The 26,962-nt window shown below is 43.9% G+C and overlaps 1 protein-coding gene across 1 annotated transcript in view; it reads left to right on the forward strand.

Annotated features, from left to right (window-relative positions):
* The window catches only part of LOC124605713 (probable helicase with zinc finger domain), a 150,562-nt gene that overhangs the window by 99,015 nt on the left and 24,585 nt on the right, over window positions 1–26,962 (forward strand). The window contains exons 11-16 of the mRNA XM_047137586.1: window positions 2,993–3,111; window positions 4,590–4,736; window positions 4,970–5,116; window positions 5,215–5,398; window positions 12,320–12,518; window positions 26,099–26,849. Coding sequence (XP_046993542.1) covers window positions 2,993–3,111; window positions 4,590–4,736; window positions 4,970–5,116; window positions 5,215–5,398; window positions 12,320–12,518; window positions 26,099–26,849 — 1,547 coding nt within the window. The remainder of the gene's footprint in view (window positions 1–2,992; window positions 3,112–4,589; window positions 4,737–4,969; window positions 5,117–5,214; window positions 5,399–12,319; window positions 12,519–26,098; window positions 26,850–26,962) is intronic.

Genomic DNA, 26,962 nt, shown 5'->3' on the forward strand with positions numbered 1-26,962 from the left:
CCAGAACATTATGACCACCTGTCTATCAGCCAGTACGTCCACCTTTGATACGGATAATAGCGATGACACATCATGGCACGGAAGCAGTGAGGCCTGGTTGTTCACTGGAGGGAGTTGGCACACACACACACACACACACACACACACACACACACACACACACACACACAAATCACCTAATTCCCGTAAATTCTCAGGAGGGAGCTGATGAGCCCTGATGCTACATTCAGTCACCTCCCAGATGTGTTCCATTGGGTTCACATCTGGTGAGTTGGGGGATCCATCATATCAATTGAAACTCACCACTATGTCCTCAACCACTCCATCACACTCCTGCCCTTGTGACATTGCACATTATCTTGTTGAAAAATGCCACTGGTGTTTGGAAACATGAGTATCATGAAGCGGTGTACATGGTCTGGAACCAGTTTACAATACTCCTCGGCTGTTATGGTGCCCACAAGCTCCACTGTACCCACGGATGCCCAAGTGAATGTTCACTAGGGCATAATGGAGGTGCCGCCAGCTTGTCTCCGTCCCGCAGTACAGGTATCAAGGAACTGTTCACCTGGAAGAAGACGGATTTGCACCCTCCCATCGGCGTTGTGAAGAAAGCATCAGGATTCATCAGACCATGCAGTACTCTTCTACTTCATCAATGTCACATATCAGTTGTAGTTGCCGATGTTGTGGTGTTAACATTGGCACATGCACTGGTTGTTGGCTGTGGAGGCCCCTAGTTAGGAGTGTTCGGTGCACTGTGCATTCAGACACAGTTGTACTCTGCCCAGTAACCTCTGATGTTAGTTCTGCCACAGTTCGCCCGCCACCTGTCTTGTTTTACCAGTCTGCCCAGCCTACGAAGTCCAACATCTGTAATGAGGGGTAGCTGCCCAACTCCAAGTTTCACTTTGGTTTCGGCATGTGTTGAAGACATGCAACACAGCACTCCTTGAATGGCATGAAAGTTGTTCAGTTACCAAAATGCTTGTGCCAAGTCTTCGGGCCATCGCAATCTCTCGTTGGTCAGACTAGGAAAGATCGTGAACCTTCCCCATTGTACACACAGACAGCATGTTCACAGATATTACATGCACCATTTGTATGTCTGACTAGCAGTCATTCCTCACCAGGTGCTGCAGCCATCACCTGGATGGGTTTATACCGATAGTAGGTCAGTTGTTATAATGTTTAGGCCAATCAGTGTATAATTTTCTCCTCATTTAACAATAGGGCATTACGTATGTCTGTTTCAAATTTTAATTTACCTTCATACAGTCCATAATGAAAACTAAAAAGTTATTTTTATTAAAAATTATGGTTCAGTATTTGTTAATTAACATTTCCATTTGTTAATAAACATAGAATTGAGATTAAAGTTGCTACTAATCTGAATCGATCCAATGACCTTGATTATAAGACTTTTACATTAAGTGCTCAACTACTGGTGACTGTTAATAATCTAAAAATGCTTTGTACTTAACTGCACTTGGAAGTCTTAATATCTTCAAAGCAACTTTTTTAATGAAATTGTGTTGTACTGCCTTAGAAAGTTGATGCCTAGGCACTGAGCATCAAATAAAAGTATCTAGAAAATGGATGATGGCGAGTTTGTGCCTCGTACCATTGCAGCATGATTTTGGCCTTGTAATATGGACAGTTACCCTGCTGGAAGATGCCATTGCTGTTGAGGAAGACATCAAGCATAAGAGGTTACAGGTGACCATAATAATGTTCACACAGTCCACAGTTGTCGTCGTGCCTTCGATTACTACCACAGGTCCAATGGAGGTACAGGTGAATGTCTCCTATAAGACTATACTGCTCCCACTGGCTGGCATCCAATGGCCATTGGAAAGCTCTCAGTTGAAATGATGGTAAATTTGAATGGAGAATGTTATTTAAGAGTAATTTTGCATGATGGAAAATTTGACAAGATGATGGCGGACATTGTTTGTGTAATTTTTCGTCACATATATTTATTGAAAAAGAGTTTTATTACCATTTATCTCACAGTATCCTGAGTTTCCTCATCTATTAAAACTATGGTCAAGGATAAAAACAAAATAGCACAGAAATTTCTAGAGTGGCAGAAGTGTTTCATCTATTCCACTAATTTATGACATAGGGAGAAAGTAAGAAGAAAGTCAGTCAGTGTTCTACACACAACATTCCCGGGTTCGATTCCCGGCGGGGTCAGGGATTTTCTCTGCCTTGTGATGACTGGGTGTTGTGTGATGTCCTTAGGTTAGTTAGGTTTAATTAGTTCTAAGTTCTAGGGGACTGATGACCATAGATGTTAAGTCCCATAGTGCTCAGAGCCATTTGAACCATTTTTACACACAACATAAAATGGGAATACAGTAAAATAAATTTTAAAAAAAGGAGCTCCCCAGTTCTTCCTAGGATGATATGGCCTATAAGTTCACATAATTTATTATTTTAGTGCACTGTCAGGACAGAACCAACTAGAAGAAAATAAATTTTGCGTACGTGTCTTTTCCAATGTGGGGGTGAAGCAAGTCTAAACATGGTATTAAAAGTTACACTGCCCTTTGGAAGAAAGTTGACGTAACCATCAGATTCTGAGTGTAACATTTCCTTGAACAGGTTTTCAAGTATATATTTCTCATTTTAAGCCATTCCCTGGTCCAGTCTTCTTCTTCTTCTTCTTCTTCTTGCTTAAACCCAGTACGAGAGTCATGCTGAAAATGTTTTATCTGCATTTGTAGCCTTCCCACTAGTGTCAAGGTACAGCATACACAAACAGTATCTGCATCGAAAGTGATTTTAAAATGATAGACTTGTTGGACCATTTATGGACTTGTTTGAGAAATCTGTGAATGTATAGGAGCAAGTTCGACAAACAATATTTATCACACACTGGGTCCCTCAACACTATTAATGAACATTTATAAATAAAAATGTAGGAAGTCAGTGCAACATACCTTTCTTAATGTCTTATTTAATTAATTGATGACTTTGTTTTCAGGTCATTTCTCTCACATTCTTCTTGATGAAGCAGCACAAGCAATGGAATGTGAAGCAATAATGCCACTGGCTTTGGCCAGTTCAGAAACTCGTATTGTATTGGCTGGAGACCATATGCAGGTAAACTTTCAATATGTGGAATCCAGATTTCTGTTTTATCTAGGAATAGCTCTTTTAAAACATATCTTGGGCAGTACTGGAATTTTGCCCCTGAATATAAGTATTGTCCAGCTTTTCTGTCTCCTTGTAATTGTATAGTTCTCCCAAATGATTTTTTTCAGTACAGTGTGAACATATGTTGTTATAAGTATGAATACATGTCCTGACAAAAATGATCATTTTCGATATTGTGTTAAGGGGGGGTAGGACGTCAAACAGGCCGACTTGGAGCAGGAGAGGCATCGCAGGACATTTTAATTTCCAGTGTCTATACTATTACAAATAAATTCATAAAACTTTGTCAGCATCACCAGGAAGGATTCAGGATTCACACCCATTGCAGTGGAAGTTTGAAAACATAATAAAATAAATTTTTTTTACGTGCGAAATTTCATCATTTTTTCACTTACTAATGGCTGGATTTATTGCTATAGGTGCACTTTTCTTCATAAGTTAGAGAGATTCTTCGATGAATTTTGCACAGCATACATGCCATACTCACAGGTGTATGAAACTCTAGAATTTGTTTAATTTATGAAAAAACGAATGAACTATTGTATTTTAAACTTCATGCTTAGAAAAAACACATATTTTATAGTTAATTACCTCAATTTTTACCACAGTTTTTAATAGCTTTGGAAAATTCTAGAGTTTCATACACATTTTAGTATGGTTTGTATGCTGTGCAAAATTCATCGAAGAATCTCTCTTACTTATGAAATAAAATGTACCTATAGCAACAAAGGCTGCCATTAGTAAGTGAAAAAAATGATGAAATTTCACATGTAAAAACAATTACTTTGTTATGTTTTCGAACTTCCACTGCAATGAGTGTGAATTCTGAATCCTTCCTGATCATGCTGACAAAGTTTTATTTATTTGTTTGTAAAAGTATATACAGTGGAAATTAAAATGTCCTGTGGTGCCTCTCCTGCTGCAAGTTGGCCCGCTTGAGTCCTACCCCCATTAAAGTGGTCGCATTATTCATATTTACAGACCTAGTGTTACGATAGAATAGAAAAGGCAACAAGCTGTAGGTTTTTGAATGAAAACTTTATCTGGATTTTTCACTTTTGTAACCCAAAACACATTTTTGCAGTGACATACAACTTGCATACAGCCAGTTCATATCCTGGTGGTGGAAAAAAATTTCATCTCCATTATTTGGTTATGAAGGACACGAGAAGCAATGGTATAAACTCTTTGATCACTGGGCTGTATACTATCATCCTAGTCTAAATTTCAGTCTTAGCTGTATCTCATGGACTGAGGGCATATGACACTGTTGTTGATTTCTGTTGGGTTCATAAAGATTGACAGTCCCTCAAGAGGAGTAGGCTATGTCAAATTAGTGTCTTGTTATAATGGTGAACTGTGTTCCATCATTTTGTACTGATTGTAGTTCATGGTGTTATTAAATTTATTCTTCTGGTTTTCAGTTAAGTCCAGAACTGTTTTCTGATTTTGCCAAGGAGCGTAATCTTCATGTATCTTTATTAGAAAGGCTGTATGATCATTATCCTGCAAGTTTTCCGTGCAAAATCCTTCTGTGTGAAAATTACCGTGCTCATGAGGCTATTATACAGGTAATACATGTATATTACATCTGAGAAAAAATGTGTTATTTTGTGTTTAAGTCTTTTTTACATTATTTGAATGCTGTAGTTTCATTTTTGTGTAGAGAAAGCTGATGATAACAGTAGTTTGTGTACTCTCTCTTACTATGCACATTGAAATTTTGTAGGTATTAATGTGGGGATTGTGATGAGTGTTAATATCTTACAATGACAAAGTAAAAAAGTTTTGTATTGTGTTTCAGTTCACATCAGAGTTGTTTTATGAGCAAAAATTGGTCAGCAGTGGAAAGCAACCAAGACATGAAAAGTTTTATCCACTTACTTTTTTTACAACTCGAGGAGAAGATATTCAAGATCAGAATTCAACCGCTTTCTATAACAACTCTGAGGTAAACAGCATGCATAGATCTCTGTTACAGCTGGAAAAGCTCAAGAACTGTGAAGTAACAGATGTATGATTAGTAAAATGAAATCATAAATTTTGCAGGTGTATGAAGTTGTTGAACGTGTCTGTGAACTGCGCAAAAAGTGGCCTACTGCATGGGGAAAAATGGATGATCAGAGTATTGGAATAATGACACCTTATGCTGATCAAGTTTTTAGAATTCGGTCGGAACTACGAAAAAGGAGAATGGGTGGTATTTCAGTGGAACGTGTTCTCAATGTCCAAGGTATGATTAAAATAAAATATGTAATAATGTTGTTGATGACTAGGTTTATAGAATTTATTGTTTGTTGTCTTTAGTTCGGTGCTCCCTGGTCTTTAATTGGAAGAATTGGAAGTGCACTATCTGCACTGTATTTTTTGCCAGCCTTTTAGAAAAGATGATGCAGAGGCACATTCTGCAGCCTTGGTGAATGTTGACAGTTGTTTCATAGTATATTTGTGTACTCTAGTTCCATTTTACACTAATTCTACAAATTCTTCATGTGTTCATTACCAATCTAGGGAGATTGCAAAACAATAGTAGCTCTGAATGAAGAATTATACAAAATTGTCAAATCTTAAGTAGCCAGTGACGCACGGCCTTTTTCTACCATTTTAAAGCCAATCACTCTTATAACAAGCGTTTGTCCTTGATACCTATTGTGGGTGTTGCACACTTTATTAATTGATGAGTCTCTGCTTTATTCACAGAAGAAATACATGGATAAGTTTAGTTCTAATAACAACTGAAATATCATTCGTGACCAATTGAAAGTAACAGAAATAAAGTTTATGGCGTGATACAAAGTTCAAGGGAAGCCTTAGCTGTAGAGGAAGCTGTAGAGCAGCATCCACGGGGCTGCGGTGTGCTGAATACTGTGAAGCAGTGTGGGGACAGTATGCTGTAGAGCAGTGTGTCCAGGGTGGTCTCGATGAGTTCCGATTGATCAGCTATGAGTGTAGCCAGCTCTTGGCCTGGAACTGAGTGAGCTGTTGAATGAATCACCAGAGTTTGCAGTTCTCCTTAAGTATCCAATGGCCAGAAATATGTCCATGACCATGTGTCATGGGGATGGTACTTTTTACCTTGCTAGCAATACCATCAGTTTCCTGGTGCACACGCTGCTCGAAAGTGTGGCTGGTGCCCCTGATGGAGCTTGTAACAAACGATATATCGACAGGCTGTTTGTACACCTAATGTGTCCACAATGTGTGATGTCCTTGTGTTATTAGCAAATAGTTTCCGGAGGAGAGTTGCCTGTGGGTGAAGGGTAAGCAACCTGCAGGGCAAAGATGTTATGTTGGAAACGTAGTCGGCCTACTGCTATTATACTAAACCCCTTCCCCTTCAAGGAAGAGGTGGTGAAGGAGTCTCGATGAAAACCACAGATCATGAATCCCTTCTTCTGTGATGGGTCACAGTGAAGCTGGAAAGGAAGAGTGGTGCTCTTGGACATCCATAGAGCATTGCTTCTTCCAGGTGATGGGATTGTTCAAGAGGGTGGGGTACTTGGGGTTGCAGTGACCCAGTCGTACGAACCTGGGACCAGGGATTTGTGAAGCAGTTGCTACCAAGGGCATGGACAAATTGGGCAGTGCTGCAAATAGAAATCGTATGAGAGTTAGTGACATCACTGAGTACAGACGTGTGTGATCAGGCCAGAGGCCTACGGAGGCAGTCCTAATGACCAGGTGGTGCCAGGGCATGAGTCGTGAAAGTGCCAAAAGCGAAAGAGGTGGTGGTGGCAGTAGTGCAGGGTGCTGGAGACACTGGGAGACTAGGTTTGACCAGTGCGGACTCATTAAGAACAATGGTGCCGGTGACAGACATGGTGTCAATGGGAGCTGGTGGCACTGGGAAACTGGGCTGGACCAATGTGAGTGTCAGGTGCTGACAAAACCTATGGGTAGTGGTTGCTAGTGGAGAGAAAGTAGGGTTAGTGTGGGTGTGGCATGGGTGTGGAAGACATGGGAGAAAATTGGTAGTGTGTGTGAGGAGTGCAATAATGTATAGTCATGTGTCGGTATGTGTTGGTTGTGCTGTAAGAATACATCTGTATGTTTTGGGAGTGCATTGGTGCACAGTAGCGGCACCTTGGTACGTGTTGGTAGTGTGTTGGTGCACGGTACGAGCACATCAGTACTCGTTGGGATCGCGACGGTGCATGTTAGGAGTGCAGCAATGTAGGTTATAACCCGGAGGGCAGAGAGTTGCCTAAAAATGAATGGAAAAGGGAAAAGGAGAAAGACCAGAGAGGTGGTAAGGTCATTGCTGAAAGTGAAGTGCACTAGCGCACGGCAAAAAACTGGCTGGAGAGAGGCCACGGGTCAGCAGGAAGAACATAGCTGTAACAAACACAGCAGCACACAGAAAAAAACGTGAGCCAAAGGGAGACCCAGTGTTTCAGGGAGGCGATCACCACAGCGTGCATATGAGTGTGGAAAGAAACTGGCCGAATGGTGACCGGGGTCAGTGTATGGCTATTGTTGTGGGATATGTAGGAGGATGAAAACAATCTACACCACAGAGAAGCATATACGTTGCGAGAAGCAAAGCAGAGGCAAGTAGCGCAGTGCAGTCGGAGGAGGAGGAGGAGGATGTTGACCATGGCTGTGTTGACCATAAGTGGTGGTGCATGTTGATGGGCAGTGTCGGGCTCAACCTTGAGAGGAGAGCATAGTGTTCGGCTGTAGTGGAGCTGGGGAACAACAGTGGGGCTCCAGACTGCACACTTGGCAGCAGTTAAGATGTAGTGCCACCCTGGAAAGGGAAGCCGGTTGTGGCTGCACCAAGACAAAGGTGCGGGAAATAGCAGCGTTGGGTGCGGTTGGGAATGTCAGCGGCTGGATGGCATTTGAGTCATGGCAGTGTATGCAGTGATCCGGTCTTGACTTCATCAATGTGAACAAGGTGTCGGTCACAGCAGGAGGGAATGCATGTGGGGGATCTTGGTGCCGATAGATGTGCATCACTCTCGTGAGGGCGGCTGGCAGTGACTACACCCTTGAGGACTAGGCGCAGCTGTTGGCTGCAGTTGATTGTATTGGCAGCTCCAGACATACAGGTGTATGATCTAGTTTAACAGTATTAATAAAAATTAGGTTTTCTTGCCTCTAACAGTGTTCAGTTATTCATATGCAAGTTTATTCTTTCCACATGTCCATTTCTCATATACTGATACACGTGCAAAAACAAAATCTCAGATTTGCAACCCCACAGGGGGCTCACTATTCGTGTGTATGTGCTTGGCTACCACGGGACCTCAGGCTTTACAGCACTATGTTCTATTTCTGTGCTGCAAACCTATACTTTGGCCATCTCATACATCCTTTGACTCTGTTGGATGGTCCTTGGACTGTGTTCACAATTTTGGTCTTCATATCCAATTTCATTCCCAGTGCTATAATCACCTTCTGTTAACTATTATATGGCCCCCCATTATTGGGTTTGACCTGCCACCTCTTCCAAATTTTACAGAAGTACATGGCTGTGCGCAGAAGGTCACCCACTATGGTGTATGCCCCACCTCTGTGCCCTTCCTTCATGGCAGCCTTCCTTTTTGTTGTCATAGTACGCCCAAAACTCAGTGTGTTAGCCATCCCGTTGTGTGTGTGTACAGGGGGGGGGGGGGGGGGGGGGTCATCAGTTACCTGTCAGGTAGTAGCCTCCTGACTACACAGGAATCACACTGATGGTGCTTGTGCTGTACTCTCCCCATGTATGCCTGTCATGACAGAGGCACCATCACTCCCATCAGTGGATTAGTGGCTAGGTAGCCATTGCTGCGGCTGGGTAACGCCCAAGGGGAGAGCCCCTGTTTGGAGTGGGTGGCGTCATGATGGATAGTTCACACATGAAGTGACAAACTTTCTCCTGGTAGTGGTCACATGGCCCTAGCAGTCTCCTCAAATGGAAAGGCCTCATATAATGCAACAAAATAAGATCCCAACATGTTCCCTTCCCTGGCCACAACGTGTAGGGAATGTAGGACTAAATGACAAGGAGAAAAATACTCTCCCCAATACCAAGTCTGTACCAGGACCGATGGGGACACTTTTCTGGCCACAAATCCTTTATTGTTTATCAAATACATTGAATACAAATATGGGGAAGTTGCAGCCATAGCTAAGATGAAGAGTGGCTCCCTCCTGATTAAAGCATCATCTCCTGCTCAGTCACATGTGCTGCTCTCTTGTGAAAAGTTGGTTGACATTCCCTTGACTGTCCTTCCTCACAAGTGTCTCAGTACATTCCTGGGTGTTATCTTTCACCATGATCTTTTTCAGTCTGATGAACTGCAGGCCAAATTAGAGCGACAAGGTGTGTTGTGTCCATAGGGAACCTAGGGGAAACAGTTGCTACTGGAGCCTTTATCTTGGCTTTCAAGGTTGATATGTTACCTGAGAAGGTCAAGATGATCTACTGATTTGACGTGAAACCCCAATGTTCCTCCTCCTGTAAGACATCACCCTCAGCATTGTGCATACTGGACCCCATTCATGATTGTGGGGTGTGACTTGCGACAGGGGCCTTCCAAACTAGTCCTTTGAACAGCCTGCTGGTCAAGGCTGGAGTCCCTCCATTACCTATCAGGCGCTAATTACAGCTTCTGAATGCTGAATTATACTATATGCATTAGTAGCTTCGCTAATCATCCTAGCTACTGTGTCCTTTCCCCCAGAAGTGAGTTCTACTCCCACAACAGTGACCCAAAACTGGGTTTACAATTGTTGTACACCTGTAGTGTCTCTGTTCGGAATGGCAACTTCCTCCACTGTTGCCTCTGGTCAGGGAGACAGCGCATCTGCCCCCATGGCTTGTTCCCCAACCTCTGATTTGTCTCAAAGTATCTATTAGTCAAAAAGATTTCTTTGACCCCACAGTTTTTCCTCCGCTTTTTCTTGGCCACCCTTGAGATGTATCCTGGTTCAGAAGTGGTATTCTCCGATGGCTCAACAATCGACAGACGAACAAGCTGTGCATACACACATGCACGGTACAGTGAACTCCACACTCTACAGAAAAGTTGCAGTGTCTTCACTGCTGAATTGATGGCCATTAAACTAGCCCTTAGTCGTGTTTGTTCTGTAGTGATTCCATTAGCGGCCTTCAGGCTATGGACCAGTGCTACTCTCCTTACCCACTGGTTACAGCTATGCATGATCTGTTTCTGACGGCCAGTTGTTTTCTTTTAAAAGCCCTGTCATGTTGGAATTGTGGGTAATGAAGGAGCTGACTGGGTTGCAAAGCTAGTTACCTAGATGCCGATACTGGAAATGGGGGTCCCAGAACTGGACCTTTGGTCGTCTGTACCTCATTGGAAGTCTAAAATCAGAATGGTGTGCCCTGGTCTTCCCAAACTAACTGTGGACAATTAAGGAGACCATGACCATGTGTCAGTCTTTCTTGCACGCTTCCCACAGGAAATCCATTGTCATCTGTTGACTCCACATTGGCCACAGGCGGCTGACCCATCACCACATTCTCTGACATGAGGATCCCCTCAGTGCCAAAGCGTAGCTCGCCTGACACGGCCCCACTTACTCATAGACTGCCCTAATCTTACTGCTTTGAGGTAGAATCTTAATCTTCGGGACACACAGCCTCTAGTGCTCGCAGACAACTCCAAAGCAGTTGGCCTTGTGTTACATTTTGCCTGCAAAGGTGGTTTCTATTCATCTCTGTAAGGTAAGGCTTCTTGACCTCATTGACTGCCTGAGTGGTAGGTCAGGGCCACCCCTCTCCTGCACACTGTCCCCACCCTCATCCCCCCCCCCCCCTCATCCTCCCCCTCATCCTCCCCGTTTCGCCTGCTCCCCAGGGGTCCCTCAATGAATGGCCCTTGCTCAGTGGGACGGCCTGGCCTCTGCTCTTCCTATCTTTGTATTCTCTTTGTCCTTTTTCATTTCTCAGTTTTAATGCCTTGTCTTGACTGATCTTTTGACGACTTGTCTGTGATGTCTTTTTTCTGGGCTTTTATCTCTGTTTTGTGTGTGTGTGTGTGTGTGTGTGTGTGTGTGTGTGGGCGGGCACGCGTGTGTGTGTGTGTGTGTGTGTGTGTGTGTGTGTGTGTGTGTGTTTTAATTACAATTAGGTTTTCCAGTATTTGCCTTTCACCTCCTTCCTTTGACAATCACTCTTGATTTTGCGACTTAATGGATGAAGGGACACATGACCTTGGAATTTAGATCCTTTCACTCCAAACCAAGCAACCAGCCAACAATCAGATTTGCGTGTCACTGCATCTTTGCATGACTCTCACAGATGTTTAGATTAATTGGTGTGGGACACACTTCATAACATGCATGGGGAAGCTGGTTATGAATAGGGGAGGGATGTTAGCTGCCAGTTGAAGCCATTGGTGGCTCCCGTGTAATAACAGGGCAAATTAAATTTGATGAAAATGTCACATAAATTTGAACTCTGAAGTGGATGAACAGTTTGTTGTCTACTCATATTCTCTGAGTGAGTTACGAGCAATACGTTTATTCTGAATCTCTTTTTATAATGAACACACAGACTTAAACTTCCTCTCAGACTGAAACTATGTATGGCACTGCAAGTTGAATTCAAATCTTACATCTTGTGGACAGCTCTTTCTCCAAGCTGCACAAGCACACGTAACAGGTCAACTGTTAGCTTCAGTCTTCCATACTTTTCTTATATTTTTAAAATTGTACCGAATATATGATTAGAAATTGGCTCAGGCAGTCTAAGGGAGTATGTTTGTTCATTGTTTGCATAAAAAAATAGTTAGTACTGATGTTGACAATGAGCTTTGTACAAAAAATGTGTTTACAAGAAAAAGATAAGTTTTTATTTGTGTTACTTTGAGGAGTGTTAGAAGGTGAGGGAGAAATGGAATGAACACTGTCCTAGTTTCATTTCTTCTAGATCTTTGGTTGTTGGAGAAAAGTTACTGGTGGGCAAGTGTTAGCACCCTTTCAAAAGCAGCAACATTTCCCAAAGCAATGTTAATATATATGTGTGTAGCGCTGTCGTGCCAATGGCTCAATGGAAAGTGGTCTCAATAGATTTCTGGGATTAGGAAAAATTTCTCATTTTTTAAAAACATTCCTTATGTCTGATGTGTGTGTTAAAGCTGCAGATAGTACTCCTAAGCTATACTAAACTTATTTTATTTATTTAAATATTTATTTGCAGGCAAACAATTTAGAGCCATTTTCCTGAGTACAGTGAGGACACGCCGTACTTGTTTGTCAGGAACAAAAGGTTCAACGAGTGAAATGGACTATGGATTTTTATCCAATTCAAAGCTACTTAACACTGCGATAACACGGGCTCAGAGCCTCGTAGCAGTTGTTGGAGATCCTGTCGCTCTTTGCTCCATTGGAAGATGCAGGTTAGTTTCCTTAGACAGACAAATGTAGCACTTGGCACACCTTAAAATAAAATAGGGGTCCAACATGACTTTCACTGTTCATTAGACATATAAATGACGTGGTAGATTTGTATATCTCTGAAGCTGTTACAAATAATGCAGTTTTTTACAGAGTTTTTCTCATAAGGTAGTGGTTATGAAATGCATGGAGATTTGGAAATGGTTCACACTTAACTTCATGAAAAGTCTGGAAACTGGCCCTAAAGATAAATAAATATAATGTAATGCATTTAAATATATGAAAGTATTGTTTGACTATATGATCCCCAATCAGTCACCAGAATCTATTACAACTAAAGAAGTATCTGAGTATCTGTTCAGAGTGATGGGTGCTGTGATGACCTTGTAAATTTAGCTGTGGGGAAAGGGGGATGCCATACTGACCAATATTATTATTGACCGATATTATTATTGACCAATATTATTAAAAAGGTAGGTTGCTACTCACTGTAAAGATAACATGTTGAGTTGCAAACACACACGATGAAAAGACTGGTACATAGAAGTTTCAACTAAAGCCTTCTTCAGAAAAGAAAAATGCACACAGATTCACACAAGCAAGCATACCTCACACGCGAATGACCAAATGACCCATATCTCCAGCAACTACAGCCACAAAAGTGCACACACATTCACACAAACAAGAACGCGCACGCACACACACACACACACACACACACACACACACGACTGCTATCTCCAACCGCTAAGGCCATTCTGGCTGAAGCAGGTATGCTTGCTTGTGTTAATGTATGTGCGTTTTTATTTTCTGAAGAAGGCTTTGGCCGGAAGCTTATACATAAGTCTTTTCATCAGGCATGTCTGCAGTTCACCATGTCATTTTTATGGTGAGTAGCAATCTATCATTTTCATAATATTGTTGATGTACCAACCTGGACTTTCCATTGTTTGAGGTTTATTGCAGGTGTTTTTAAGACCGTAATTCCCTTGCAGTGTAGACCGGCTTACGAAGCTCTCATTTGAGAAATTATTTAAATTGACCGCCAGTTTGAGACTCTTATGAAGTTGTATTAATGAAAGAGGTAGAGAGGATTCAGAGAAGCAAAAGGTCTACTGCCATCTCTGCATAAGGGTTAGTATTCACTAAAGTGAGGTGTCGCAGGATGTGGGTACTGCGATGTTTGCGTACGTCTGGTTAGGATTAACCATTAATACGCGCTCATCTGGAGATAGATTGGTCGAAATCTGACGAAGGGTAGCGGTTTGAAGGGCAGAGGAAAAAAAGTGCCAAGGCAAGAGCCAAGGGAAAGAAACCTCTGCGAAAGTTAGGTCGGGCGGCAAGAGCAGTAGCGGTTGTCTTGCTGCCTGCGATAGGTTGTGCAAGGATAGGCTTTGTTAGTAGTGGGTATCATGCATGTCGATACCTTGGCGTTGTGCGTTTGTGCTGCTCGGCGGCTGGCGCTGGGTGCTGGTACAGAGTCCTCGTTCAGCGTCCTGCAACCTGCAACAGTTATGTTTGTTATCGGTCTTGTGTCCGATAGGTCATATACCGGAGGCACAGTGTGAGGGAGTGTTGGGAGATTGTTCGTGCGTCTGTGGGCGAGCTCGTCGGTGTCCCTGCTGTGGCCTGTTGGTCGGCTCTAATAGCAGCTGGTAGTTGCCAGTCAGTATTGCTGATATGCAGGGGCTTACCGACGTTTGTCGCTGTTTGCGTATGTTAGTTTACCATAGGTGGTTATGCCCTAGCTAGCAGTGTCTTTGGTCGCTTGTGTTTCCACCTGTGGTTGTGATCGTAGTTTCCCAGAGTGAGGATGAAAGGATTGTTCGAGTGTCTCGAGTTCCTGTATAGTCGTGTGGCGTGTTTCTTGAATACTTCCTTGAGGGTATCAAGGCGGTATTCATGGTGAAGATCCACGGTGCGTGTGTAGCGTGGAGCATTGCTAATGATTCGTAGCACTTTGTTCTGTATGATCTGCAGGCGGCGCAGTCGTGTGGGAGCTGCATATCCCCAGACGGGAGCTGCGTACGTCATCAGAGGTCTAATCAGTGTCGTGTATAAGGACCTCAACACCCTCCTATTCAGTGTGCTTTCCCTGTTGAGCATTGGGTAGAGCTGTTTGAGCCTCGCGTCCGCTCGGTTGGCAACGTATTCGATGTGGTCCCCCCATGTAAGTTTACGGTCCAGCCAGACACCAAGGTATCTGACTTTCTCTCGGAAACGTATTGGGCGTGTATGTAGTGTTATCGGTCTACAGTGTTGGTGTTTGCGCAGTAGTTTCGGTCTGCGTGTGAACAGAACTGCTTCGCACTTGTCGACGTTTACTTTAATACGCCATCGCTCCAGCCAAGGCTCAGCTGTTCTGAGTGCTGTCTGTATTCGTGAGTTGATGTTCGACGGTTTCCAGTCTTGCGCGAGGATGGCTGTGTCATCCGCGTAGACGGCTAACGTCGTGTTTCGTGTCGCTGGGTAGTCATTAATGTACAGGTTAAACAAGATGGGCCCCAGAATGCTTCCTTGGGGTACTCCAGCTTGGATACCGTGTTGTGTTGATTGTTTATCCTGCACGTTAGTGTTGAAACATCTGTTCGTGAGATATGAGTGTATGAGACGTACGAGTCCGTCTGGGAAACCAGCTTCGCTTAGTTTGCGTATGAGTCCGTTGTGCCAGAGACGATCGAAAGCCTTTTCGATGTCTAGGAACACGGCCCCTGTGGCTTTGTTCATGTTGTAGCCGTGTGTTATATGTTCGACTACGTGGAGGAGTTGTTGTGTTGTCGAGTGGTGATTTCCTAAAGCCGAATTGCTCCGGTCTTAGGGTGTCGTTGGCGATGCAATGCCTAGTGATACGTTTTAGTATTACCTTCTCAACAATTTTGCTGAGCGAGCACAGCAGACTGATGGGTCGGTAATTTTGTGGGAGGGAGTGGTCTTTCCCAGGCTTCCTGAACATCAGGACCTTGGCCGCCTTCCAAAAGTCAGGGAAGTGTTGGTGTGTCAGGATGGCATTCGTTAGGTGTGTGAGGTATTCTACGGCTTTATCCGTGAACTCCTGGAGGACACGGTTTTGAATGCCATCAGGCCCAGGGGCTTTTCTAGCGTTGGTGTGCTTGATAGCCCATGTGACTTCATTTGTGCTAGCACGTCTGATTTCGTCGCGCGAGGGCTGGGCTACAAATCGTGTAACCTCCTGGTCCGTTTCAAGTGTGAATGCTGGGTCTGAAGGAACCAGATTCGGCATGAAGGGCGCTGCAAGTGTTGTGGCCATAAGCTCTGCCTTCTCCGTCGCGGAGTAGGCTGGGCCGTCTGGTCCTTGTAACGTGGGAATGTAATGTTTCTCCCTGGTGAAGTGTCTGGCCAGCTGCCACACGCCAGGACGTGTGGTATCCAGCCGAGCGAGTTTCTGTCCCCATTGTTCGTTTCTGAATGTTTGGATTTTATTCCGTATTATGCCCTGGAGTCTGTTGACGTGCAGTTTATAGAACGGGCGCCTGGTACGCTGCCAGTATCTCCTGAGGCGGTTCCTCATTGAGATAAGGCCCAGGATTTCCTGGGACAGGGCCGTCGAGTGTTGTCTTGGTGTTGTAAATGGAATGGCGTCAGTCATTGCGTCTTGGACGGCAGTTGTGAGAGCCTCCACAGCCTCATCGATTTGCTGTGTGTTGTTAATTTCGTGGGTGTCAGGAATGCGACTATCAAGCGTTTCCTTGAACAGTGTCCAGTTCGCACGCTTGTAGTTCAGCATCCTGCGTGGTTCGATGTCCTGCAGTGTCTCTTCCATGTGCAGTATTACAGGCATGTGGTCTGAGTCCAGATCGTTTTCAACCGTTAGGTTGAGTGTGCATGTGATGCCCTTTATGAGGGCTATGTCTAACACGTCTGGCCTATGTCGGGCCTGTGTAGGCACGAACGTGGGAACGTCCGGCCCAAGTAGAATGTAGTTTCGGCCTAGTGCGTGTTCGTACAGTTTCTTGCCGTTGGAGGTTCGTATTCGTGAGTTCCAATCGGGGTGTTTTGCGTTGAGGTCTCCAGCGGCTATTACCCGCGGTGCCATGTTGAGTACTGTGCTGATATCGCGTGTTACTATGTTTTTAGGAGGATTGTATAGCGATACCAGTGTGGTGTTGGCTCCGTTGAACTTGACCCTAACGGCCGTAGCCTCTAGTCTTTCAAGTGCTGGGAGCTCGATGTTCGTGTGGTCTATGTCTCTGTGTATAATGATTGCCGTTCCGCCTCCCCTCCTGCCATCCGCTCGGTCGGTACGATAGACGCAATAACCTGGGAGGTTTAGTTGTTTGCGAGGTGTAAGCAGTGTTTCGTTCACAAGAGCGATTCGGATACCCTTTCGCTCCATGAACGCGGCCATCTCGGCTTTTTTGTTTGCGATCCCGTTGGCATTCCAAAACAGGATCTGTGTGATTGTGTTTAAGTCTGCGTTTCGGGGCTGGTGTGGTGTATTATCCATGTAGTAGTGTAAAGAGCGGTGTGATAGTGGCTTGGAAGCTAGTCCAGTTGAGCGTACCCGACATGAACTGCATGAAGAGTTGTGAGACACACCCCATAATCTTAGTGACTATTTCGGTGGTCGTGCGTCCGGGGAATAATGTTTCCATTATTCTCTGGAATGTTGTTGTGATGTTGGTCATGTCGGCCTGGGAGTTGTTGGTCGTGTTAGCGGCCGCTTGTTCCAGTGTTGGCGTTTGGTGAGGGCTGGCCTGCGAGTCGGTTGTTCGTGTGGCAGTTGTGGGCGCCTGTGTATTTTCTGAGGTGAATGGGTGTGTTATGTGGGTTGTTGAGTTGGTGTCCGGGATGTGTTCATGGGTGTTGGTGTTCTGTTGACTGTGTACTTGTTGTGGTGCGGTCGTGTTCCTCGTGCTGCGGCTGTTTCTCCTTCTCCTCCTCCTCTGGCGCTGTGGTTGTCCCTGTGTGGGTGCGTTTTCTGTAGCCTGTGGTGGGCTGCAGTTCGCGATCTCAGGGGGTAGGGTGGTGTTGTTGCTTGTTTCGTGTGGTGTGCCCGGTGCGGGTGTGGTGTCATTTGTTGTGCTTGTCTGTTGTGTGTTTGTTGCTGGGGGTGTTTGCTGAGCGTGTTCTGAGCTCTGGGGCTCCTCTGACCGTCCCGCGCTGCTGGGGCTGCCAGCGACCGCTCCAGCGAAGGATATTCCACTTCTTACTGGGCGCGGGGGCAGTTTTGAAACTGTGATGGCGGTTGGTTTCGCATGTTTCGCGATTTTGCGTCTCAGAGCTGCTTTGTATGCAATGCACCCTCTGTAGTTTGCCGGATGGGCAGCACCACAGTTGGCGCACTTGCGAGGTGCTGTATTGGGGAGTTTGCAGCGTTGGGTTGTGTGACCGCCAGCGCAAATGCGGCAGCGGGGTGCGAGACCGCATCTGATACCCGCGTGCGCATAGCGCTGGCAGTTGTGGCATTGTTGGGGGGTGCGCGGCGTGTTGTACACCTCTACATTAACGACCATGTGAAGAAATAATTTTAACTTCAGCAGGTCGCGGGATTTGGCCGTGTCGGCCAGCTCCGCCATGTAGTTATGTGACGGTCTCGCTGTGCCGAACTCTGACATCCGGTTTACCCGAATGCACTCCCACCCGAGAGCAGAGAGTTTGTTGTGTACCGTGTCGGTCGGGGTTCGTGAGTCTATCCACTTAATCACGTACTGTTGTGTTTTTTCCAAGACTGTCCTGTACGTGAAGTGTTCTACCTTCCTTTCTTTGAGAAAGTCCAGTAGATTCGTGTAGTCTGCCTTGTTCGCCACGTACAGTGCGGCGTGTTCCCCGGTGAGCTTAGAGTAGTATGTTGTGGGGCTGTGCTTATTGTTAAATTCTTTGTTTAGGAGACTTAGGTCTCCATAGTTGTGAATGATGACCGGTGGGAAGCCAGTCGCGGTGTTGTTTGTGTTCTGCGTAGCTGCGTGTATGTTTGTGGTTGCTGCAGTCGCAGGGTTGTTTGTGTTGGTCCCTGTGTTGTTATTGTTTGTTCGCGGCGTGGATGGTGTTGGCAGCAGCGCTCGGCCGTTGCCTCGTGAGTTTGTGGGCTCACTTGTTTGCGTAGTTGGCTGCTGTTTGCGCCTTGGGCCGACCTGCTGCCACGGCCCGTCTTCATCTGTGTTTGTTGTGTCCTCTGTCGGCTCTGGATCCGGTTCCGTCGGTGCCTGGGCCGCCAGAGGTGAAATAGGGGGCATGTCCTTCTGTTGTTCAGCAGGTGCCTGTGTGTGTGGTGTGGGTGTTTCTGTTCGTGTGTTTTCGCTGCCCATCAGCTCTGCGATCAGCTCCAGCTGTTCCGTGATCTGCTGGTCCTTCAGGGCAACCTGCTCCTGGAAGGTGGACAGTGGGACGGAAATGATGGCGGGAGTAGCCGGCATTACCGCCTCTTGTGCTGCAGCTTTGCTGCGGGTGAGTGGTGGGGAAGCACAGGAAAGATCGGACATCTTCGCTGTTTCAGGAGTAATTATTTATTTGGATAGGGAAGGATGGAACACGACAATTTTGCTCTTTTTAAGGAGCGACAATAATGCTTTTTAGCGAAAGCGCTGTGTACCTTGTTCCTACAGAAGAGGGGTGTCCCTACGACCTATCTGCGCGGAGTGCAATGCGCGGCGCAAGAGAGCGCGGGTTGAAGAGAGCGGCCTACAGTGCGCGGGGTTATCCGACGTGAACGGGCCCCTGACACTGAGATTACCCTACCAAAGAACGGGAGAGTCCCGCTGGGGAGATTTGCAACCGAAGTTGCAGGAAGTGGAGCCGAAGCTCTTGCCACTTAGCGCCCGAAAGCGTTAAGCAGCTTGCGCGGGTTCGTGCCGCTCAGAAGAGCGTCACTGGCAGCTACGCCAGTTGTAGCTTATTAGAGACCACTCCAAGGAGCTATCCGCGGGCAGCTACGCCAGGTGCAGAGAGCAGCGTTCCGCTCGGGTCGGCTGCTCGACTGCGAGTTCGCGCTGGTTCATAACTGTGTTGTTTTCTCAACATGAGTGTGTCACAGAATTCCAGTTGGGAACAATGAAGAGTGTCGTTACGTCTCAACAGACTTGCTTTCAAGATTCTTAGAGACCACATACCAATATGAGACAAGAAATGTTCTGCATTCTCCAAACTAAGAGATCTCTTCAAAAAATTCCACAACTTTGTTCACAAAATTTTTCTACGCTTACCTATTGCTTATTGTGCATAGTCTTCTTTGAAATGCTCCACTCCGCAAATGATACACCACTCCCAATGCCGCTTCCACTTCCGGAAGCCATCTTGGTATGGCTCTTGCTGGATCACACAAATTGCGAATTTTCTTTTATCTCATATGTAATTGCAAATCTTAGTCCTTTCAGTGGGGTTTTCAGCTTTGGAAATAAAAAAACCCACAGGGGTCAGGTCTGGAGAGTATGGAGGATGAGGCAGCACAATGATTTCATTTTTTATGCAGTGGTCATGTGCCAACAGGGATGAATGTGTGGGTGTATTATCATGAAGAGCCATGATTTGTCTCACCACATTTCAGGCAGTTTCCTTCTTGCATTTTCTTGCAGGTGTCGCAACACATTCTGATAGTACTGTCAATCAACAGTTTGTCCCTATGGCACAAATTCCTGATGAACTAATCCTTCAGTCAAAGAAAACTATCAACATGCCTTTGACATTTGACCTGACCTGACAAGTTGTTTTCACTCTTGGAGAACCTTCCCCAACCCATTGTGAAGATTGAACCTTGGTCTCAACATCATAACCATAGACTCGTGTCTCATCACCAATTATGATACTCTTTTAAGGAACATCACGTTCTTATTTGTATGATACAAAAGCTCTTTACAGATTATGAGGTGAAGGTCTTTCTGGTCTTGACTCATGAGCCATGGGACGAACTTGGTGGCAACGCAATGCATTCCAAGACACTGTGTCAGGATTTTATGACATGATCCAACTGAAATGTTACATTCTTCTGCAATTTCATGGACAGTCAGTCTTCGATTGGCACACGAAATTTTGTTGATGTTCCTGACGTGAGCATTGTTGGTAGGCATCGAAGGGTGTCCTGAACGAGGATCATCTTTAGTTTCCACCGGACCATTTTTAAACATGTGAACCACTCATAACACCAAGTATGGCTTAAGCACTCATTATCATAGGCTTCCTGCACCATTTGGTATGTATCTGTAAAGATTTTCCTGAGTTTCACACAATATTTAATGGAGATGTGTTGCTCTTCTAACTCTACCGTCTCGAAATTTGCAAATTGTGTGATACAACAGTCTACTGAATTTAGCACTGAGTAATAACTAACAGACTACAACAATGAGACTTTCTGCAGTTACACATTAAACACAGGTGTGTACAGGGATGCCAGCTGCATTTCGCTCCAACACACCATTGGCGTGAAATTATGACTGTTCCAGAATATTTTGAACAGATTGTACACCTGAAGGTGACATGCTGTACTGAGAGATGCCTACAATCCTCCTTACCAACAACCACCCATGAAAGAAAGGCATCAAAATCGGAAATGATTCTGATTCACCATGTTCCTGCTCCTTGCAAAGTGCAAATGTGGGGGCCAATAACAGAGTGTAAGTTTTGTAGACAGCTATTATGTTCTTCTTATTACTTTGAATTCTGACATGACAAAATGAAAAATCAACTGCACAATAAACTCTGCACAAACTGATTTGATTTGATTTAGCCAATGAGACAAAATAAAAGTAGTCTTAGCCCCAGTTGCCCACATCAAAACAGAGTTTATTCTGTGGTATCTCTCCCTGACATTGTAGTAAAGGCAGTCAGTAAAGTAGTAGGAGACCCCTTACTAGGTTTTTGTTAGTCTCAATTTCTCCAGAAATTAATGACACAAATACATTGTGTTCTGGCTTTGAGTGCTTAGAGTTGGAGGATTAAATTTTTTGTGGTTTCTTCCCCTGAGTGACATAGTGTGTACTTAGGCAGTTGTTTCTGTGTCCCCATCATGTGCAGGTGTTTCCTGAAATTCACATGGCGTGTCATTAGACCTACCAGGCATTCAGTCCCTGTTCCAGCCCAGAATTGCACAACTTTTAAAACACGATGGTGAAAACATGATTTCACAATCATTAGCTTTCCATGTTTTTGTTTTTCGATTTTAATCCAATATTCTACTTGTTGCCTCCTGATCCACCTACATAGTTTGGGTTTTATTATTGCCTTAGTGATGGTTAAGACAATTTCTGACTCAAAAAATGGAGTTATCTCCCCTGACCTGTCCAGTCTATCAGCTTGTTCTACCACTAATTACAGAGTTACAAGGGATGCACAGGAGGCTTAACCTGTTGTTGCTTTCTCCTAGCCTCCCAAGGGCTTCATGAATACCTCAGACAGCTTTCCCAGAAAGATTGCACTCTCTGGTCAAGACTGCCCAGCTCCAGGACCTTCACCTGTTTTCGACCCTTCAGTAAACCAGACTATCACATGAATGGTATCTTGATTCTTTCTTCCACAGCTCTTACTTCATATGGTTACAGAGAAATATTTTTGTAAGCAGCTGGACATTATTGCGTGGTTGCTATTCCTATGTTACCACATGTGTTGTACTAGTGTGTGATTCCAGAAATCCTAAAGATTTCCAGTTTTCAGCCTGTAAGCTCCTGTTGCAGCTCTATTGTAAAGCTTGCCTCACATAGAGTAAGATTCACCAAAAGCTTACTTGCCAGCTCATATGACAGCTCCCTTGCAGGCTCTGTCATCTGCTACCCAATTGCTCTGCAGGGAGCTGTGCATGTTTCCTGTGATAGCTCCTGTACTATTTTCCTTGTGAGGCCTTGTAAGGTTTCCTGAATGCTATGTGCTCTGGCCTGTCAGGACTCATTTTTGGTGTCTGATGTAATAGCCTGTTGAACAGGAACACTCAGGCACAGCCATTTAACCCTCAAGACCAAACAGAATGTCATGTACCCGCTGGTCAATTTGTGATCTTTCTCAAACGATTGTAAAGAAACTATTTGTTAAAAAAATGATTCTCACACATGTTATAGTCTCATTTGTCAGCTTTACCATTACGTTAATGGCTATTGTTATTCTGATATTTCAGGATTAAGTAAACTACTGCAAAAATTTTGGAAGGTTTGCATTAAAAAATAGAGGTTGCTATGTAACTGTGATTAGTATATATTAGGCCACATGTTGCTGTGTACGAAATATAGCTAACATAGTGAATTATTCTTCTAACTTGGAATGATATTGCTAACCATCATTGATCTTGAGAAAATGGATTGTATGTAAAGTGCTTTGTCACGAAATCACATGCTAGTGAAAAATCCAGAGTAAAATATTCACAAAATTCCTTTTATTTCATAAACGACTGTAGATATCGGAACAATATTTTGGCAAATGATAGTACCGGATGATCAATTCGGATTGCCTCTCTCTTTGCTCTTGGCCTGTTGCCATCTGAAGTTAGGCTTGGTACTGAAACTAGATGTTAATAAATAAATTCTTTGCTCAATGAAATTTTGATTTCTAACAATGGGAACCCCAGGTAGGAATATCAACAATGTATGAATAGTTAGTTTGCTACTTACCATAAAAAAGACATGTTAACTTGCAGATGGGCACAGACACTTACATGAAGCTTTTGGCCACAGTCTTCACCAGAAAAAGAGAAACACACACTTTTTTTATACGCACAAGCAAGCACACCTCATGCACACATGATGGCTATCTCTGACAGCTTGGGTCAAAATGCAACTGTCACATAGAAAGCAAGCAGCAATCTGGTGGGGGCAGAGAAGGGGAAGGGAAAGTAATGTATGGGTGGGGGGAGAGAGACGAAAGCTGTCTGGCGGAGTGTGCAGGGACTAGAATGCCAGCAGGTGAAGTATCAGGAGGTTGTAGGAAAGTTACGGCTTCAACCTGCAGTAACATACTGTCCCCACACCCTCCACCCAACAGTTTCCACCCCCTCTGTTCTATCATGTCCTCCCCATTCTTGTCTCCAGTCCTCTTTGTTTGCTGCCCTCCGCCAATGCACCTGCCCATTTTTCCCCATTCCTCTCCTTTATCACTCCTTTTTTTCCCTGCCTTCCTGCCCCTCACAACCTTCTTGCGCTTCACCTGTTGACATTGTAGTCGTTGCACACTCTGCCAGACAGCATTCGTCTCTCCCTCCACCCATACACTACCATCCCCTCCCCTTACCCGCCCCCTACAGGTTGCTGCTTGCATCCTACCTGATAGTTGAATTCCGACCCAAGCTGTCAGAGTTTGCGGTCATGTGTGGATAAGGTGAGCTTGCTTGTGTGTATGAATGGTGTGTGTTTCTTTTGTTGATGAAGGCTGTGATCAAAAGCTTTATGTAAGAGTCTTTTAACTGTGCCTGTCTGCAACTTTGTGTGTCTTCTTTACAGTTAGTAGCAGTCTATCTTTTCCTACATTGTAAATTTTGATTTCTCGTTGTTTAATTTAACTTTCTGACTTCGCAGTTCACTGTGAATCAAATTTCGTGCTATGTTAGTAGCAGTCTATCTTTTCCTACATTGTAAATTTTGATTTCTCGTTGTTTAATTTAACTTTCTGACTTCGCAGTTCACTGTGAATCAAATTTCGTGCTATGTATCCCAAAAACATTTTGTATACTTTATCGTGATGTTTTCCAATGTAAGGAGGCTTTACGGTGTCCAGTCTAGTAGTTTTTTCTGATAAACTGCTGTTGAAAGGTTTGGAGAAACTGCAGATTTGAGATTGATGTGGCTTGTATATAAGGAGCCATTAGCAGCACGTCAAAATTGTTTCATCAGTGAGTTACACTGGTAATGGAGAAAATATTGTTTTGAGCCAAAAAGAAAATTTCAACATTTTGCTTACAGTGCTGTAAGGAACTCTATTCATGAGACTTTCTCGTATGTAGCAGACATTACTGTAGTGCCAATTAGAACACAATAGGTTGTCATTACACATGTTGTATCTTGAAATGATCATATGGCATTGATGGCCTGGAGTCCCCACCTGGGAAGGTTCGGCCACCAAGTTGCAACTTCTGTCAGTTGACACCACATAGTGCGACTTGCGTGTCAGTGATTATGAAATTGTGTCGGGGGCAACACAACGTTCAGACTCTGAGTAGAGAAAGTCCCCCCACCTGACTGGGTATCAAATCCAGGTCTGCTGTGTGGAAGTTAGACATTCTGACCACTCAGCTAAGGATGTGCACATTTATGTCATAATATGTGTCCATTATTTTCTCTGTTTAAGTGCCCATACGAAATTTATTCAGTAGTGTTTAATCAATGTACATCCATTGTTTTAGATAGTATTTCATTTCAGAATTGAAAAACAGACTCCATCTCATAACAATTTGTGACAACAGATAGGCAGTAATGGCCATTTATGCTATCAACATGTTTCATTATTGTCTAACAAACTGTCACTCATGCAGCTTTGTGGTTACTAGGTCACTGTTGTGGCAACCAGTGTTGAAGATACTTTTTGCATTTCCATCTCTTTGTACTGGATGGTGTACACAAATCATGAAGAAAAGTTCACTTTGAGACCCTATCACTTGTACTCAGCATCCATTCATTACTTCTTGCATTCACTGTCATGTTGTCAGACCAACTGGTTTATAATTGCACCTACTTCAGTTCATTGCCTCTCAATACTTCGGAAATTGGCATGCGTGAACACAGGTTTGTTATTGTCATAATACTGATAAGCGTCTCACACATTTGTTGATGGATTTCATTCTGTCAACATGTCCAGCAAGTGGTTATAATATGTGAATATGTGCAGTTGATTCACATAGTGTGTAACCATGTAAGTAATGAATACACATGCATGCATGCATGCATGCATGCACAAGCACACACAGCAGCCACAAAAACATTCAGGTCTGTGAAGCATCTGCAACATACACTCACTTATTTTAAGTTCACACTCGTCTTTCTATATGCGCAAGACCTTAGAATTTGATAGATTGCCTGCAGTTCTTCTAAAGATTTTGTATTAAGGCAGCATATAGATTTCAATTTTAATTATGCATTAGCATCCTCATTTGGAATGGGTGTACATTGTAGTGGCTTTTTTTTTTTTTTTGTGCCAGTAGGATTTTATGGGAATGGATATCTTGACTTCAGTTATGGTTGAGGATGAAAAGGAAGATAATATAAATGCTATAAACACTCTGCTACCATCCAGGGAACACCAACTTTAGAGCTCTAATGCAATCAATGACGGTGTTTGCTCAGATTGTAAATCAGAATAGAATAGGCTCTGTTCATCCCAATGATTTTAAGCTGCTGGCTTTTTTGTCTGTACTGCAGTATGAGTGATTTATTAGCATAGATCATCAAGGTTGGTACAAATAACTTGACACATTTTTCAACTACACATTTTGAAATAATTATCACAGAAAATAATTTGAAACCATCTCAAACTTATTTGTCTTATATTTACCTCTTTATATGACAGTGATTTTTTTTTTTTCATGACAGTGACAATGAGTTAATAAATTGGATATAACTTTCTCAGTCATTACCTTTGCATAGTCACAATGTAAACTTGGCGTGTTTATACTATATTGTAATAAGCAAATTATTAAGACTTCCTTTCTATCTTCTTTTAGGAAAGTTTGGGAGCGTTTTATAGAAATATGTAACCAAAATAAGAGCCTCTTTGGTATAACATGGGCACATTTGCGGAGTCAGCTGGACACAGTTGAATTGAAGAAGACATATACATTAAATCCACTTGCACCGGAGTTTGTGCCACGGCAGTATCAGGCTGAGTCATATATAAGGCTTCCAACACTATTGGGGCCATTTAATTCGCCTCCCCAGCCTTTTGTTCGAATTCCTGCCCAGCCCCCCCCAATCACAGCTATTCCACCCCCACCATATGTACCGTACCATGTACATCCTGCAGCTGTGTACTATTATAATCAGCAGGCACAACCTCCAGCTCCTCCACCCGGTATTTCGGCTGCTCCAGGATTTTTCCCTTTGAGGCCACCTCCTTCAGTGTTTCCCGTGGCACAAAGCACTGGCACTCTTCCACCTCCTCTAAACCCTTGGGCATTAAGCATTCCATTGATGTCTCCATCTGCGCCAGCATTGCTACCTAGGAAAAGACAAGTTCGACCTGGTCCTCAGTCAGCACCAGACGAATGTGGACCTGGTTGCGTAATTCCTGCTGCCAATTTCTTGCGTCCATCAAATCTGGGATTGGGAGATCCTGCAGCAGCAGCAAATTTGTCTGCACCAACTACCACCACAATTCCAGGAATAGATCTGTTAGGAGGACGATCCGTAGCAGATAAGCCTGAGCAAATACAGTTTCTGCAAAATGTTCACTTTCCTGAACGACAGTTGGCACAGGTAAAGTATAAAAGAAATACACTTACTTAAAAGTATTCTAGCATGCTTATGTGATTTAGGATAGTAGCTATATTGACACATAGTCACTACCATATTTTAAATATTTTGCTTTA

This window comes from Schistocerca americana, chromosome 3 (assembly GCF_021461395.2).
Source record: "Schistocerca americana isolate TAMUIC-IGC-003095 chromosome 3, iqSchAmer2.1, whole genome shotgun sequence".
Classification (NCBI taxonomy): Eukaryota; Metazoa; Arthropoda; class Insecta; order Orthoptera; family Acrididae; genus Schistocerca; species Schistocerca americana.